General features: G+C 41.7%; 1 protein-coding gene across 10 annotated transcripts in view; it reads left to right on the plus strand.

Moving 5' to 3' along the window:
• adgrl2a (adhesion G protein-coupled receptor L2a) overlaps positions 1-14,094 on the plus strand; it is a 133,335-nt gene that overhangs the window by 14,398 nt on the left and 104,843 nt on the right. For all 10 annotated transcript variants that reach the window (XM_056413898.1, XM_056413906.1, XM_056413907.1 and 7 more), the window contains exon 2: positions 7,732-7,909. In XM_056413898.1, coding sequence (XP_056269873.1) covers positions 7,834-7,909 — 76 coding nt within the window. In that variant the 5' untranslated portion in view covers positions 7,732-7,833. The remainder of the gene's footprint in view (positions 1-7,731; positions 7,910-14,094) is intronic.

Here is a 14,094-nt window from a genome sequence, read left to right on the forward strand (position 1 = left end):
CTTAAAACTTTTTAAATACTGCTTTCCAAGATCGTGCATTACTGCATTGTTTAAAAATATTTAAAGACGGAACTTCTTTCTCGATGCTTTCTTGAACAATCGTGGGCTGAGAGAAAAATGTATTGCGGGTGCTCAGGTGCAGTGATGAGGTGAATCCAGGTAATAGCTAGTATTAAGCCATTCTTAAATATATCCAGTCATACAGGAGGAGATGTAGCAAAGCAAACAAAGAGAGGTTTTTTTTGGAGCTTTTCGACATTGAGATGTGGATCGTGCAAAATCAATATCAGGATTGTACATTCAATGTAAGTCAATGGTACACTTAACATGGCAGATCTTTCTTCCAAGGTGAAGTTTAAACATTTTCACCCCTTGTTCTAGTCCCAGAGATAAGTGCTCAGCTTCTCTTTTATTTATCATCGTTAAAACCAGTAAATACATGGATAAACGGCTTATTTTCCTTCCTGCGCCGTTCACAAGTCATCTTCTCCATTACATTGTCCATGTTTTTTGTTGCTGCCCACTACCTTAAAAATTAATCATCCTGTTTAATAACGCCTCACGATCACAGTGCATTATTGATGGCGAGGTCCTTAATAGAAAGATGAAGCAGGGTTTTTAACCATTCAGCTGCTCATTTTTAAGGAGGGAGGGCAGGTTGGGGGGTGGTGGGGGGTTCACCAAAGCTGTTTACTGGTGCGCAACCGAGTAAATACGGCACATCATTATCATAGACTAAAACCAGGCCCCGTGCATCCAAGAAGGCTCCGCCTTTTGACTGCAAACAAACATGTTGTTTTAGATGAGAGGCAACACTAAAAATAAATATGTGTCACAAGCTGCCGAACTCAGTAACATACGTTTAAGGGTCTGTGACCTCAGTGAGCAAATCACTGACCTCAACTGTTTCTTTGTTCACCGTAGTTCAGTTTCAAGTAACATGGATGACTCGGACACTTTTGAACTGACACACTCGTTAGTAGTTGTTTGTTTTGCCATGAATGTGCAGTTGGTCCCACTGCTTGACTTTGCGCTGCCACATTGTATTATTTTTGCATGGCCGCTGAACGGTCACACTCGTTCTGTAATTGAGAAGATGAGTTTGGGAGCGGGTCTGTGCCAACTGCCGAGTTCAGTTTGTGTAATCCCTGATTTATTTTTACTAATTTAGTCATGGCAAACTGGATCACACAACAAATGTTTCTTTTCTGGTGCCCTAAATTGCTGTCTGACCAAAGACCCTGCAACGTATTTGTGTGCACATAATATTTGGATTGGGTTTCTGGACAGGAGAGTATACCCTACATATTGCATGCGCTCTGTGTATTCCAAGGTGAATCGTTCTGTGTCAAGGACTTATTGGACTTGATTGGCAGGTACTATCACCATGAGATGCCTATATAATGGTGGGGCTTCCATTTCTGACCTTCCTATTTATCTAGCTGTATTAATGTCAGCCTATTAATTCCTAAGCGGAGGAACATTTGGCAAAGACACCGTTTAACGGCCATGGCTGAATCATTCTTATCTCAATAGACCTGAAAGGAATAGTTTTGTGCTATCAGCAAGTGGAAATGACATTTGGAAATTTCATTTGAGATAATCCACTTCACTTCCCAGTAAAACATCAAAATTACAACTAAAAATGTATGGAACCTGGATTAAAACTTTGTTACCGTGGCAAATCATCTGGCTATAATCCATGTGGACAGACAGGTGTAGTTATCTTTCAGCGCTAATAGGATTTTGTTGCATTGCTAAAGTGATTATGAGGCTATGGATTTAATATCTATTCAGGCAGAGGGCAGTGTAGCACTCAGAGCCCAGGGATAGAGAAACATATCATGTGAAACTCACAATAAACACACATTGTACATTGGCAATATTAGATTTGGGAATACTCACTGATAGACATGGGGTTTTCACGTTTAAAACGACACCTGAAATAGATTTACTTTTCCATCTCGCACCCTTTGTTTTTGACAATGCTTCCATTTTTGTCTCCATGAATATATTGATGAGTTTTTCAGCATTTGGCCCATGATTGCTGTATTTAGAAGCCATATGTCCTGACCAGTGGGGGGTACTCAAATCGATTAATTGAGTGGCTCATAAAAATGATCTATGATACAAACTCTAAAAGCAATGAGTATGACAAGCGCCACGCTTCGGCTCCCTCACGTGCTACTGTATTTTCTGGGGAAGTGCGGCCTGCAAAATAGATTTAATCCAAACATTTTGATCCACATATTCATAAACAATTGTTTTTATGGACTCTCACATAAAGTAATTGGTTTGGTGAAAATTATAAGTAACTCTGAGCCTTCAATAAACCATAACTACAATGGCTGTCCTTTCTAATCAGACCTCTCTGGCCATAATATGTTTGAACTCTTTGAGATTTTGTTATTTGCTTCTGGAGTTCTTATAGAATGTTTGATAACAGCATTGACAGAGGTAAAGTATTCTAACTGGTATTATTCTCGATAACGCCAGAGGGCATAGAAACTAAATTTACTGTGAAGAAGTGTTACACCATAAACCAACGGCCACAATGCTGAGGAGGACTTGTAATGAATTAATTATGTTAAATAACGTAGCAAAATATTTTAAAGTTTTACATTTCAAGTTAGAAATTATCTACAAATATTTAGCCGTCTTTGTGAAATCCTGAGACATGTTAATCGTGATAATGTCATTTTCTGGCGAACACACCTCGGCCTAAACCTTATTTTATTCGTAGATCTGCCGTTCAAATTAACTGATCGATTTTTTGGGACATAATTGTATGAATATAAGTCGACTTAGAATGTCTTTGGTCGAGGACGGCCCTGAAAAAAGAACCTAATGCTTTGCTTTGTTTTCAAACTCACACACACACACACACACACACAATGCGCAGCATGCGCGTTTGACCTGGTATTTCTCTGGCTGAGCCCCTGTCAGGGTCGGGTCTGCATTTGGGGCACCAGCAGTCACACAGAGTTTGGTCGGGTGTCATTCAGCTCCTCTGGCCCTGTCCTGCTCTCAATCATTCCCTCAGCAGAGGGGTCAGCCTCTAGTTCCTCCCTGCTCCACATCTGACTCAACGGGGCTCCAGAATCATCCGATCACCAGCCCAATCTCTCCCCTCTGGAGTGCACATTTTCTGATTTACGCTTGCAAATTGTACATCTTCAGCAGTGTCAAAGCAAGAACACAATCTCTTTTGGGAATAGATTTCCTCCACAGCTGAGGCTGAGTGTTCTGTGACGGAGCCCCGTGTCCCCAGATATTTCAGTTTCCCCCTCAAAGTGGGCAAGAGAAACAGAGATAAGAGGAGTCTTATAGTAAGTATGAATTCATATATGAGGATGCTGTTGGGAAAACCCAATAGAAACCAAATGCGTTCCATCCATTCAACATGTGGTGGTCTGTTGGTCCTGATTTACATTTCAGTTAATCTCAGGCCCCATATTTCCCTTCCATTGCATCCTGTGATGTTCCGTGACAATTAACATCCCAACTCTTTCTTGAGGTTTGTTGAAAGCTCAGGGGCTAATTCAAGGGTCAAGCAAGACTTGCAAGCTGTCAATCTTTCATTGTAACTAGACCCCCCCCCCCTCCCCCACTCAGGTTCTTTATTCTTGGTCCCCCCCGTCCATTCTCCCAGACCTCGTTTTATAGAATGGTTCAACTCTTCTTCTATTCTCCTGTGGCCCTCTATCAGCTCGAGAGGGACAACTAGGAGCTTTGTCTAAGAAGCCGGGCATTCTTTGACATCTGCCTCTTGTTTTCAGACCCCCGCTGCATTCAAATTTCAAACTGTCCTTTTCAATCAGCCCCCCTCCCCTCCATTCTAATAACCCCCTTCCTTCCAGTTATTTTCGCCTTTTTATTAATGTATTTCTTAAGGAGGCCAACGTGGATCTTTCAACTCACATTTTTGTCCCTCAGTTGTTTATTATAAAGCATTCTGTTGTGTAGTAAATGTATGAAGCACACATATGTTGAAATCCTCTGGGCCCACCCCCCCTGTGGCTTCTCCTTTTCTCAGAGTACTGAAACACATGTCTGCAATAACTTCATATTCAGTCAAAACAGTGAAATGCCTGTTGACATTTTAGCAATCTTTGCTTAACAATCACAGAGAATTGCCGCCTTTGTGTGCCCGGTGCAGTAGAAGCAGCAGCGTTGATCACAATGTTCTTCTTCATAAGACCATCCATCCCCCCACCCCCAAACCCCAAAATAATCCAAACCCCAGTGCAATAACTCGTTCTTGCAGAAGCAAAAAAACTGTTCTGAGATCACACCCAAGTCGAGGGCTATTAAAGAAAACAGCCAGGGTAGGATCGCTGCACATTTCTGTTTCAAGGTGGGGGGAGAAAAGAGACCCCCAGCTGAGAGGGAAGACCTCAGCACGTTTAATGAGAACGTCAGTCTCCCCTTGGTCTGCGCCTTTGGTGACTCAACATGTTAAACACTCACAGCGTGGTACAAAATATATTAAAGTATATGACTGTTATCATCGATTTACAGTCCACGCATCCCCGTGTACTGGGATCTACATTCTGCATTTGTTTTCGTGGCGGGGGGTCTCGGCTGCCTTGGAGGCAAAGCTGTGTAAAGACATTTTGTCTTTGCCATGGTGTTCTGACACAGGAGGTCTGTTGAGCAACGATGACAGGGAAGCAAGAATAATCATATTTATTTAATGCTGTTATCTTAGCTTTATTGTAGTTAGTTTACATATGTAAACACAAACACCGGCGAGTCCACAAGGAGACGCACATTTACTGAAATGCACTCTTTTTACCTGTTCCAGATGTAATGCTTGTTGTACTTGGGTACATGGTATTTAATTAGCAAAAGTGAGGAGCAAAGTACTGTATACATTTGGGGTTGAGGAGGCAATATTATTAAATAGATGTCTTAAGTGTTAAACGAATTTTTGGTATAGGACACTAAATCTACTGAATTCATCGGAATTGGGTTTGTCACACAGCCTTGTGTCAAGGTCGCATAGCCTCAGTCTTTGGATTTTCACTTGGCAGTTACACCCCACAGTGTGTGTGTTTGGATTCTGTGCACGCACCATAGAGGTCACAGAGGGAACTAGATGCAAAAGGGAACCATATTTGTTTTTAAAAAAGTGACACGGGATGGTGCGAAAATAAAAAAACAATATTTCTGAGTGACAGCTAAATTAATTTAATGCTACTACTAACACCTCAAGTGGTAGTTGTCCCTTCTGGGAATCTGCTTTAAAATGTTAAAAACAATCATGCATCTCTATTTTCCTATTATATTACCATTTCCTCTTGGTCCGTAAATAAAGTTAGACATCAAACAACTTGGGTCAACTTATTACCGGGGAAATTGTGCAGCCCAAAAACATTGAAGTCAACTGTTACTTTAAACAGAGTTTTCACAGTAAATTATTTTGTTCATGATGAAATGCTAATTAAATGATATTATCATCACTCACATGTAAATGTGTGTGTCATCCAAGTATTGGACAAAAGAGTAAGACTGTGTTTGACCGGATGAAGATCCTTCAGCCGACAGTATGTGCTTTACAACATGCAGCTTTATTGTGCACACAATCTGCTTACGGCCTTGTTATACATGTATGGAGCTTGAGTGGAGACTGATTATTTTTAGCCTGATAAACCTATTAGTGCCACATGCGCTGCTCAGCTAAAAGACCAGGGTTTGTGTTTTGTTGGAATCCAATAAAATTCACTATGTTTGGTCTCCGTGATTATCTTTCATTTGTCGAGTCTCAAGACTGCATATTATTCCATAGAAACTGAATACGCCGCGGCTGCGTTTACTCTGCTCTTGTTAACCTCTTTTAAATGGCTCTAAAATTAGAGGTCTCAGGTGAGACGTAATGTCATCGTAGATGAGCTGATTATGGCGGCTTAATTACAACTTTGTTGGCTTATGTGCGCACTCCGCATGTTTTCTCGGTGATGAATTATTGCGCCGTCTGAGAACTCAGACAAAACAGATCAAAGACTCTTCAGGCCGTGGATATTCTCCAGAGTGGAAGAGCCAGCCGAAGTGGATCTGTGTCGGTCTGACTCTACATGACAAACAGAATTTCTCATCGTCTTTTCAGTTTCTCTCATTTGCTGCGAGTATGATGGACAACACAACACACTGTCCCTCAAATCTTAACAAACAACTGCAGGCTGTACACACACACACTCACACACACACACGCACACACACACAAGAAAATGGCATGTTGTTTTTTAATGTGCTAAAAAGAAAAAGGGAAAAAAAGAAACAGTTTCTAATGGGGTCCTATGTGTCTTGTTGCCAGAGTGATGCCGTATCCCAGGGTGAATGTGCTAAGGGTTCATGGGAGTGAGAGGAGTGAGCTTAGCCCAGCAGTGTAAACACACAGACAAAAGGGAGCCGTTAGTAGTGTGAAACGCATGCCTGGGCGTGCAGGTAGGCATTAGGTTTCACCCTGCACAGCTCCAGCACTGTATCCATGACAGGGAGGAGGCCATTTGCTTTTGTAGCGAAAGAGAGCAAAAACAAACATTCAAACAAACTAGCATTAGAGGGGCAGGTATGGATGAGCTGGGGAGAGAGGAATTCTGGTTTGTGGAGATGTAAGGGAGAGGAGGGGGCGGGGGTGTGAGGGAATAAGAGATAAGGTGGTTTGTGGTCAGTCACAACAGAGAGAAATGACCATTTGCTCTGTAGTGTTTCTTTATTTGTTTGTTTGGCAGGGGCGCGGGGGTGGAAAGAGTCGCTGTGAACATAACTTAAATAGAAGTGCTGCTACATTTCAACCTCTGCTGAAGTGGAAGGGAAAAGCAATTAGTAGGAAATTCTACTCAAAAAGCACTGTAATGCAACTCATTATAAAATGGGATGTTTAGTTAGCAATGTAGACGTTCTAAAAATAACAGCATTTGACCACACAAGACAACGTATACATCCACGTCTATTATAAAATAGTTTTCCTATCTATTACTCAGATAAGGACTGAGCTAATGCAAACCGATATGACTGGAGCGGGATGAAAAGCTTTTTGGCTAATGTTCACCAAGCAATTACCGTGGATATTTTTAGCATTTAATGTTACTGTTAGTTAATTTAACATTTCCTTTGTTATGATTCCGTGTCAATTTACAGTCGGTCAGTTGCTGACACGACTCTTCTGGAGGAGAATTGTTACTGCAGGGCTGATTTTAAATTGATTTTGTTTCACAATACAGTGCATTGTGGAAATGAGAAGTCTCAGCACATGGTAAACATCACTTTTACATTCTTACTGATATGTTAATTTTTGTTTTGTAGAAATGCTCAAAAAGCTATAAATATGCTCTTTCTGCAAGGTACAGAAAATATAATTTGACACAGCCTTGACAAGGGTAGCGCCACGAGGAGATGGATCAGGCGGGTCTTATCTGTTTGATGACTGCGCTGGTACCACCTCACCCTGCCTGTAAAATGGTTAGCATTCAGCAGCCATTAAGGGATTTCCCTCCTCAGGATTATTGACCTTCTGATTTTTTTAGTGGCTTTATTTCTGTGGGTTTGTAGCATTTCACAGCTTACGGTTTGTTACATTTCTGCAGCGGAATGTAAATGCAGCATCAAGTGCCTCGTGGCAAGAGTGTGACAGGGTGAATTCCTCTGTGAAATCACACAGGGACAGAGCTCACCATGTGGATTAAATTTCATCCCTGAACTGAACAACTCTCTTGGTCTGCTCCACAGGTGAGAGGATCAATGATGAGCATCTCTGAGACCAGCCGGGTTGGACTTTTTTAATCAGAACCTTTTTAGTCACACAAGAACCTGCCACAAACCATCAACGCCATGGCATGCTCCTTGCTGAAACTACAAATCTTCTGCTGGTTTCTCATCACACTTGTCCAAGTGCACTCCACAGAGGGTAAGTACATATGAAACCGTTTTCTTTGTGTTCTCTGAAAACATACGGATATATTCTCGTGCCAGTGTTCTTGTAGCTTATTTAGAATGAGTTTTGTTTCAGACTCTCGTGCCCTAAAATAGGTTTTGCGATAGAATAAGGAATATAGCATGAGCAGGGAAATTGTGACTCAAGCCCAAGCTGCTCCTCTGAGTGCAGGCAGTGCTTGTGTAAGTAATGCTGCTCTGAGGACAGTGGGCACAGGCGGATGGGGAATCATCTTGAGTGGTTTCATTAGTTGGTAAATTGTGATTTGTCTGAGATTTTCTGCTTGAAAGCGTCAGTTGTTCCCAGTGGCATCAGAGCTGGATCCATTTGCAGATTCCTCGCTAAGATGTTTTGTCTCATGGCAGACGCACACAGATTTCACACCTCAAGAAATATAAAGCTTGAATGTATTTTAATCATAGTGCATTTAGCTTTGATTAAATCACTCTGAGATGTCTCGTAATTGCGAGGTTTATGCATCCAAACCATCTCATGAACTGTATTCTGTACACGATAGTGTTTGAATAGAGGTGCATTACTTTAGATGTTTGACGATTAGATTGAGAATACACTGCAATATTTGCAGTGCAATGTATCAAAAGCGTCACTGCAGTTTGGGATTGTTTGTGGCAACTGTTGAAGTTCCAGCCAACTGTTCACTATTCTTGCTTTACTATTTTTTTAAACATGCAGCAATGTAAGGTTATTGATTCAAGTTTGGAAGGTATTGATTCATCAAAATACTTAATACTCTGTCGTGAGTCCCACCATATGTTTCCTATGTATCATCTGGCTCGGATTTGATCTTTTATAGAATAAGTGCTGGTCAGTGGATTAAGAAAATCACAAAAAAGTGGTGGTACATAATCATATGTATTTCATATCCTGTATGTCGGATCTTTGACTTACCATTTCAGAAACCTCATGCATAGACAACCATTTGAAATTGTGAGGCCTTGGAATATAGATATAAACCTATTTAAGGGGGAGGAAAAAAAAGTCACCAACCCAAAAGAGTTTCTGTCCCCAGTTGCGGCAATTCTGGTTCCAGCATTTCTGGTTTCAGCAAGCCCTTGATAGAATGAGGAATGTTGACATTACACCACCAACTCCTAAACCTTGGCGAGGGTGCACTTTCCAAATGGGAGGCAATAAGTTTATTCTTGGTACCAGGTCTTTTACCATGAGGTGGGATCTGTAGCTAATATAAATAGTATGTCACTGTAAAACTGCTGTAAGACCACCTTCAACGCAACCCTCGCTAAATTTGTTCTAAACGGGAGCGTCTGCACTTTCTCAGTTGTACGGCGTAGTGTGCGCCATCACTGTGTTGGATGCCATAAAAATATGAGTCGAGACCGTTGATGGACCGTAGCTTGGTTGTGAATAATCTCTTGCACGGAGCCAGTGACGAGTCTCTCTGACTAATCTGTGGTGAATGTTATCAGTGTTGTAGGTCGACATTCTAGTATCGGCTCAGCTCGTTTTGAACCTAGGCGGTACTAAAAAAGTACACCACAATTTTTGAGCGATAAAAACCCCCCAAAAAGAACCGGTTTCAAGTGAGTCCAGTTCAATCCAGCCTTGATCGTACCATGCAGTAGAAATGTGGCATTTGTACATTTTATGAGACTCCTTGCTGACATGTGATCCAGAGGTGACACTCCTCAGGCAAACAGAGAAAGTAAGCAGTGATTGTAGATTAGATTTAACTTCCTTTTCCTAACACAAAGTACAGGTGTAGGTGGTGCAAGAGAAAAGGCGTATTCCAAATGAGAAGGAAATAATGAGTAAACGTGACAACAGAATAAACCCATTTATTGACATTCATCATTCCCCATTCTTCTTCTTGTTGGTTCCCGTCCGCCCATGCCTCCCTCCCACAGAGATCAGTCCAGAAACACTTCATTACAAACAATATCTCCAAGTAAACATGCTCCATTAAACTGCATCTAACCCTAATATCTTTTTAATGCATTTTTTACAATTTAATTAAATGGGTTTGTGCAAGGCTGTAAATAGTCAAGTTTGGTTTTCTTTCCCCGTCATTTTTAGTATTTGAAGGAAGAGATGCGGACAGCCAAGATTGAAACTGTGGGTGATGGTCTTCCTCTCCATTCTCACTCTGTACAATACATGTCCCATCCTCCACATATTACTGCATCGGTTCAATATCTACACACGACTGTGATCTGTATTTACTCCTGTCATCCCATGCCTTTCATCTCCCATTTTCCTTATTTTATTCGCATGTATCCACAACCCTAGCAGCCTAGGAAGTCACATTACTTTGTAAAATTGATTTGACGTACCATTTTAATTATGCTATATATACATAAACGGTATATGTGGCATAGTGTTATACATATCAAAGGATCCCTGGGGACCCACATCTTTTGAACCGAATGATATGGATATAGAATTAGCCATGCCTTACTGGAGATATCATATGTTTGGTTTTTTCCGTCCCTTTAGTGAGCAGCTTCTCTTTATGGCAGTATTATTTACAGCCATGGTACAACGGCTAAAACTATAGTCATTATTTGTTCAAATACAGGTACTGTGATTGTTCGTGGAACATACATTTGAGCCAGCGCTGTTGCACTATGTCTGTAATGCTACAAAAACCCGGAAGGGGCTTTGTTGTGACATAGGTATTGTAATCAATATCAAGATCGGCATTGACCGAATGATATGAGACTCAATATCATCTCAGCTTTGGTTATAACATACAATTAAAAATGTTCCCCAGTTTTAAAGTGTCATCAAGTGTAAATTCTACAATTTGGCGTCGGTGTAATCTCAGAGGCACCGATTTTACCCATCAAGTTCAGTTTCGTGGAGCACGACCCAGCCTGTTAAAACAGTTGCATTATGTGGTCTGCTCCTCGAGGGATATTTTCAAAGTCTGATAATGCCATCAGGGGTTATCCTGGGTTGGACTTGAAAGGTTTTCTTTCCTGGGACTCTTTTCTTGGCAATTTATTTTCTAGAAAGTTAAGTCTGCGTCACAGACTGGGGTTATGGAGTTTGAGTGACAGGAAAAGGGGTATTTAGCAAGTAGGGAGGGTCTAACAAAAACATATTATTGAGTTGTATAAGGGATTAGGGTTGGAAGCAGTTTCTATTGTAGCTTACCAGGCACTAAGGGTGCATTGGCCTTTGATGCATTGATTTAAACTTTTTTTTATACCGTAGGTTCTCAAACGTATGGTAGTGAAATAGTGAATTGCTCGATTTCCTCTTTACATTTCATTACACAACATTCCTTTATTGGGGAATTGTCAACACAGGTTAGCACTTCATGGTAGATGAGAGATAGGTGAGGAGGTACACGACATCTCTGTCGATCACTTTAATCAGAATGCTTTACTCTGACCTGCTTTGATATTGTTTTGCATCAATACATGTTTGCCCTCAGGCATTCACAGTGATCTTCTTTGAAGCTGCAGGTTTATTTCTTTTTGTCTTACCGGTGTCCTCTGCGGATGTCACCATAGCAACACACCAAAAATGAGATGAAGGTGTAATTTATGAAGTAATAATGTTTTTTTGCCAAATGTAAAAAACAAGGTGATTTTCACCGCGAACACATGGTTAAATTGGCTCCCATGTCTTCCGAAATAATTTAGTCAAGTCCGGTGGGGTTGAAGGGATTTGTCTGTATCAGCAACATAATAACAATTCACACCTAGCTCAGCCACATGCCCTCTTCAAAGGCTTTCCAGAAGATTGTTAGAATTACAGTGAGACAGAATTAGAGAGCAAGGATTCTGTGTCGAGAGCTCGGAGGGCAACTTTGGCAACATGCTAGACCGAGTACCTAGAATTTTCCATGAGAAAATGTGTCTGTTGTTACACTGGTGTTGATGCACTCCACCTACCTGTGATCAAGTTTACAGTTTTGAAATTATCAGTGATCAAAGAAATGCTTCTAACGTCTTTATCATTTGGCAGCGCTGGTGTTGCAGTGTGCAAACTTTACAATAATTAAACCACCGTGGTTATGGGTACGTTCAGAGTTGGCCGTGATATGAAAAGCTGCTTTTCAGAGGCAGAACTTGTTTCAACAAGTCTGACAGAGAATGTCTGTTCCCTCCGTGTCCTGAAACCACACTATTGTTTCTCCTTGACATGTGAAGTGCTTGAGATTTCTCAAGGGCAACAGGGAAGGGCACTTTTAAAAGTCCTCTTTTTGTACCATTTGAAAGGAAAAGAGAACCGACTTAAAGCCTTCATCTCAAAGTGAATAGACAATCAAGGTGTTCTGAAATGTAATTACTGGAAGTAAAAGCCCAGGGCTTATTGTGAGACCAAACTCACAAGAACAGGATCCAGTGCTGTGCCACCACCTATTTGCTCCTACTAGCCTTGTCTTGTCCTGAAAATGACCATTCCTTCATTTTTGTTCCACTCTGAGAACCCCCTGCACTCATTCCATACTTAACAGTATTATGGCAGGCTGATAGTGGTCATGGAATACAGATTAGTAACTAACATCTAAATCCAATCAGGTAAACATCCAGAGATCATAAGCCTATTATTCAGGGGCAAAGATACTATATCTGTGCTTACCACAAATCTACGTTTCAATCTTTCACTAGGTGCATGTTATCTTGAGAGAAAAAGAAAAAAATACAAATACTATCTGTGAAGTGTCATTGTGCAGAACCGTGGGCTGTAGGCCTGTCCTTTGAAGGACTAATTTGTGCCAGAGTTGTGTCCGCGGAAAAGAATACTACCCCGCTGCGGCGGCACACTCCTGCTCCCTGGCCACTTAATTTTGTATTAAAGGTGCTTTGAAAAGGCTGGCTCATAGCTAATTTGTTAAAAGAAACAATCATTTCTTCGGTAATTACTTTATGAAACACTTATTTGCCTGTTAAGATTTTATTGGAGACAGTGAAGGCTAAAGGGTGAATCTTTCCTTTGTTTTGTGTGCTTTACTCAACAACTTCTGTCGGTTTTGTCTTTCCACCTCCCGGTTGATGTCATCCTGGTTGTTTGCGGCAGACTGTGGAATCTGGCTTCCCGTGGAGTCAGGCAGGCGTGGGGCCTGTGTACGAAGGCCCACCATGCTGTCATGTCTCTTTCATCGCCAGCCAGGCTTGGCCAATAAGGAGATAAGGAGACAATGACGGGGAGAGCAAGCAGTGGCCAGGTGTAACCACAGCCCCCGGGGTGTCCTCCCTGCCGAGCACTTCAAATCCTCATTAGGATTTTCAGCAGAGGAAGGAGGGATTTTCAGGATTAGGGCTTTGTCACTGGTGGCTTCATGTTGGTGTTTGTCATGCAAGACCATTGCGGAGCTCTTGACATTATGCCACCCTCCTCCCTCCAACCCAAACAAAGTCTGTCTCCCCCCCACCCCTTCACCTGGCACCGAGGCAGTTAAAAGATGTTCCACAAACCCAGAATATATGATTATTATTAACTCATTGCCCTCGCCAAAATATTTTAACTCCATCCTAGTGACCTATTCTAGGTGTCTGTGGGTTAGGGCTGCTGCATCAGCATTATTCTTAATGGTTATGTATGCAGAGATAACCTTGGAAAGCATCATTAGTTTGTTGTGGGCTGTCGCCGTCCATAACTCATGGTGGGATCTCGGCCGTGACACTGATGCAGCAGTTCAGACAGTAGACACGGTGCCTTGTTTCAACTCCCAGTGCTCTTCCTCCTGTGTTAGTTATAGCACGGACGCTGCAAATGGTATTTTATGAAGCTATTTATCTCTTAACTTCTCACTTATTTCAAGGTTCCTGAGCTGTATGTGTTTTTCTTTTTGCGAGGATGTGGCCATTTGTTTAATTAAGTCACGAGTCTTGCTGACTTGTCACACAAAACAACAGCACTGTGTTACTCGACATGGTGCTCAACCTCTAACATGGTCCTTAATTGGGTTTCAGACTTGTCTAGGAGATTGGTTCAGCGTGACAGAGCCTCAGACTTAGTGTGAAACCTACCTTCTCTCATCATTCTCGGTGGTGATCTTTCTGGATAATGGGCATTCACACGGGTCTTGCAAGGCCTCGCTGGGTGGGATCTTAGGCAACCTAGATTAGTCATCTACCCACATGTCCCTATCTGCCTCGTGCTCTACCGTCATGCTTTGTCTCACTTTGTTCTTGCTGAGGTATAAATATGTGGGCCCCTCA

This window comes from Pseudoliparis swirei, chromosome 5, assembly GCF_029220125.1.
Source record: "Pseudoliparis swirei isolate HS2019 ecotype Mariana Trench chromosome 5, NWPU_hadal_v1, whole genome shotgun sequence".
NCBI classification, from domain to species: Eukaryota; Metazoa; Chordata; class Actinopteri; order Perciformes; family Liparidae; genus Pseudoliparis; species Pseudoliparis swirei.